This window comes from Colobus angolensis, unplaced genomic scaffold, assembly GCF_000951035.1.
Source record: "Colobus angolensis palliatus isolate OR3802 unplaced genomic scaffold, Cang.pa_1.0 Scaffold114, whole genome shotgun sequence".
Lineage (NCBI taxonomy): Eukaryota > Metazoa > Chordata > Mammalia > Primates > Cercopithecidae > Colobus > Colobus angolensis.
Genome location: NW_012112475.1, coordinates 163,422 through 167,891, shown reverse-complemented (window position 1 = coordinate 167,891; position 4,470 = coordinate 163,422). Strand labels below are relative to the sequence as shown.

Genomic DNA, 4,470 nt, shown 5'->3' with positions numbered 1-4,470 from the left:
TGCCACTGCACTCCAGCCTGGGTGACAGAGCAAGACTCCGTCTCAAAAAAAAAAAAATTTTTTTTTCCTTGACTTTTCTTGTCTAAACTGTTTACCTGTTTACTAATACTGTAGTTTGAGTATTAGTTTCTTCAAGGGTAATTATTTAAATGAATAAGAATTAGAGCCCCATCATATATTAAAATGAAGTTCTTATTATATTAAAAAAACTGTATTTAATAGCAAAATCATTTCAAATTAATTGGGGAAGTTAAGAATATATTAATACATGGTGTTAAGCCTTTAACATTAACATTATAGTCCAGGCGCGGTGGCTCAAGCCTGTAATCCCAGCACCTTGGGAGGCTGAGGTGGGCGGATCACGAGGTCAAGAGATCGAGACCAGCCTGGCCAACATGGTGAAACCCCATCTGTACTAAAAATTTAAAAATTAGCTGGGTGCCATGGTGTGCGCCTATAGTCCCAGCTACTCGGGAGGCTGAGGCAGGAGAATGGCTTGAACCTGGGAGGCGGAGGTTGCAGTGAGCCGAGATCGCGCCACTGGCCACTGCACTCCAGCCTGGGCAACAGAGCGAGACTCTGCCTCAAAAAAAAAAAAAAAAAAAAAGTTAGTAAATGAAAACTCAACAATGCTAAATGACTCAGATTTTAAATAAAAAATACACAACAGATAAGCATGTTTTAGGTAGTAAAAATGTGAACACCTACAGTTAGAATGTCCATTTCTCTGATAGCCAGAACAAATCTTTAATCTTATCTTTTATTATTTCTCTCTGCTAATATATGGGCAGGGAATGCAGTGTAGTTAAACCAAATATTACTGGGAAAGTACATTAGTTCTCTGCAAATCATTTTCTTAAATGAATTTCTATTCAGTTATACATCCTCCCCTTTTTATTTTTTAATTTTCTGAGACAGGGTCTTACTATCTCACCCAGACTGGAATGTGGTGACATCTCAGCTCACTGCCACCTCTGCTTCCCAGGCTCAAGTGATTCTCTAGCCTCAGCCTCCTGAGTAGCTGGTACCACAGTCATGAGCCACCAATGCCTGGCTAAATTTTTATATTTTTTGTAGAGATGGAGTTTTGCCATGTTGTCCAGGCTGATCTGGAGCTCCTGAGCTGAAAGTGATCCACCTGCCTCGGCCTCCCAAAGCATGGGAATTACGGGCATAAGGCACTGCAACCACATCTTCCCCTTTTATAGATAATTTGATTAACAGTATATTGTGAGTCTTTAAGATGTCTTTATTATAAACTTGTTGACCTCCTCTAGACATTGTTTTGTCCACAAGTATTTCTTAAAGGTGTAATATATGACCAGTTACTATTTGTAAGAATATTATTGCTTATCAGTCAGACCTTCCATATTATAACCAACATAAAAAATTGGTCTGTAATCTGCAGGGTTTCACAGGAAAGCAGTTTTAAAGAGCTGGAAAATTAATAAATGAACTTAAAATACCAAGGAATATTAATGATTTCCTATTCTAAAAATTTTTATTTCCTATGACATCAGGAGATCAGAGAACCTGTACATGCTTTGTAATTAATAATGGGACATAGGGGTAGACAGGACCGAAGAAGTAAACAAGCCTATTAAGTGGCAGCGTTGGTTATTTCCATTACTTACTTCTTTAAGTAATTTTCACCTGTGTATCTACATCTTAAGTTTTATATTTGTCATCTGCCTTTTATTTGTTACAGTTAAAATTCTATCCTGAATTTTAGAAAATAAAAGATTCTTTTCCTATTTTCCTCAAATCTTTTATAGCATCTGTCAATGGGTCACCATCTGCCACTTCTGAAAGTGATGGCTCTAGTACAGGCTCTCTGCCACCGACAAATACAAATACAAATACATCTGAAGGAGCAACATCTGGATTAATAATTCCTCTTACTATATCTGGAGGCTCAGGCCCTAGGCCATTAAATCCTGTAACTCAAGCTCCCTTGCCACCTGGGTGAGTAACTTTTGAAATTAACATACATTGTCTTTAGTCTTCTCCATAAGCCTGCTTATTAATAAGGAAAATAATAGTAAACAACAGTAAACTCCATTATTTCAATCACTCCTTTTAAATTGCTTTATTTTGAGATGGAGTCTTGCTCTGTCTCCCAGGCTGGAGTGCAGTGGCGTGATCTCGGCTCACTGCAACCTCCGCACCCTGGGTTCAAGTAATTCTCCTGCCTTAGCCTCCCTGGTAGCTAAGATTACAGGTGTGCACTACAAAGCCCGGCTAATTTTTGTACTTTTAGTAGAGATGGGGTTTTACCATGTTGGCTAGGCTGATCTCGAACTCCTGACTTCAAGTGATCGACCCACCTCAACCTCCAAAAGTGCTGAGGTTACAGGCATGAGCTACTGCACCCAGCCGACTGTTTTTATGATATTATAACTGATTTTGGGGGATGTAGAGTCAAATGAACAAGGAAAACACACCATATTTGAAATCTTCAGGGCAAAGTGGAAAAATATATTTTTTCATCAATGGACCCTGAAAGTTAACCAAGGCCAATTAATACAATAATCACCTAATTCCAATTGCTTTTTTCTTTGAGGGGGAAAAAAATCCCTTTTTAATATCAAAATTTTGTTTCATCATAAAATCATTATAGGCTGGGCATGGTGACTCACGCCTGTAATCCCAGCACTTTAGGAGGCCGAGGCGGGCAGATCACCCGAGGTCAGGAGTTCGAGACCAGCCTGGCCAACATGGTGAAATCCCATCTCTACTAAAAATACAAATAATTAGCTGGACGTGGTGGCGGGTGCCTGTAATCCCAGCTACTCAAAATCTGAGGCAGGAGAATTGACTGAACCTGGAAGGTGGAGGTTGCAGTGAGCCAAGATCACGCCACTGCCCTCCAGCCTAGGCAACAAGAGCAAAACTCCATCTTGGGGAAAAAAGAAAAATCATTATAGCAAAGTGATAGGTAATTCAGAAAACTGAGAAAATTTGTGCTCATAATCCCATTTTAATCTCTAGTTATTATTTTAAGACTATTTTCATAGATTGTTTTTAAGATACTCAAATGTAATTTTTTCTTGTTTATTTTTTATTTGTTTGTTTGAGATGAAATCTTGCTCTGTCACCCAAGCTGTAGTGCAGTGGTGGGATCTTGGCTCACTGTAACCTCCACCTTCCAGGTTCAAGTGATTCTCCTGCCTCAGCCTCCTGAGTAGTTGGGACTACAGGTGCCCACCATCACATCCAGCTAGTTTTTGTATTTTCAGTAGAGGCAAGGTTTCACCATGTTGGCTAGGCTGGTCTTGAACTCTTGACATCGAGTAATCCACCCGTCTTGGCCTCCCAAAGTGTTGGGATTACAGGTGTGAGCCACTGCGCCCTAATTTTTGTATTTTTAGTAGAGTTGGGGTTTCACCATGTTGGCCAGGCTCATCTTGAACTCCTGACCTCAAGTGATCCAGCCGCCTCGGCCTCCCAAAGTGCTGGGATTACAGGCATGAGCCACCGCGCCTGGCCATTTGTTTCCACTCAAATCCTGATTATACCCTGATTGACAGTGACTTTGGTATCCTAGCTTGACTGACCTCAAGCCTCTTTAGGATGTATTTTCTCCTAGAGCAGATACTTGCATAGAAGAAGTTGAATTCACTGTGTGCCACCGCCTGAAGATTACATTTCTTCGCTTTATTCTTAAATTGTATTTGTATCATCTTTCTAAACTGATATCCTTATTTGCCTTAGTTCAATAGTGGTCATTTAATGGAAAAGGCAAAGACAGGATTAAAAAGTCAAGTAACTCATGCAAGTATTTTACCAGCCTTCTAATTTTGTATTTAAGTTGGGAGCAGAGAGTGGACCAGCACGGACGAGTTTACTATGTAGATCATGTTGAGAAAAGAACAACATGGGATAGACCAGAACCTCTACCTCCTGGGTAAGTGTCTGAATTTAAAAAGAATAATTTTATTTAGTCAGAATTGTGGATTACGTCTGTATAGTCTTCCCTACATTTCTGTTTTACTTTTTCCTGTCAACCCTTTCTCTGTCCACTTTGTTTTGTGGTAAGTACAAATGAGAAAGAAGAGAGCTAGACAAGTGATTAATTCAGAACCTGATAAATGATTTTTGTTTTCACTCTATTTCTTTCTTTTTTTCTTTATTATATAGAAACAACATCTTGCTATGTCGTCCAGGCTGTTTTTGAACTCCTGAGCTCAAGCCATCCTCCTGCCTTGGCCCCCCAAAGTGCTGGGATTACAGGTGTGAGCTATCACGCCTGGCCCTATTTTCACTCATTTCTGACCTAAAGATTCCCTAGGTTGGCCGGGCGCAGTGGCTCACCCTGTAATTCCAGTACTTTGGGAGGCTGAGGCAGGCGGATCACGAGGTCAAAAGATTGAGACCATCCTGGCTAACACGCTGAAACCCTGTGTCTACTAAAAATAAAAAAAAAAAATAGCCGGGCATGGTGGCGGGTGCCTATAGTCCCAGCTACTC

The 4,470-nt window shown here is 40.3% G+C and overlaps 1 protein-coding gene across 5 annotated transcripts in view; it reads left to right on the top strand.

Annotated features, from left to right (window-relative positions):
• Nucleotides 1-4,470, top strand: part of ITCH (itchy E3 ubiquitin protein ligase) — a 140,398-nt gene that overhangs the window by 74,256 nt on the left and 61,672 nt on the right. For 4 of the 5 annotated variants that reach the window (XM_011959392.1, XM_011959365.1, XM_011959383.1 and 1 more), the window contains 2 exons: nt 1,776-1,965; nt 3,812-3,907. In XM_011959392.1, the coding sequence (XP_011814782.1) occupies nt 1,776-1,965; nt 3,812-3,907 (286 nt within the window). Of the gene's footprint in view, nt 1-1,775; nt 1,966-3,811; nt 3,908-4,470 lie in introns of those variants that run through there. The other variant, XM_011959401.1, reaches the window with a different exon arrangement.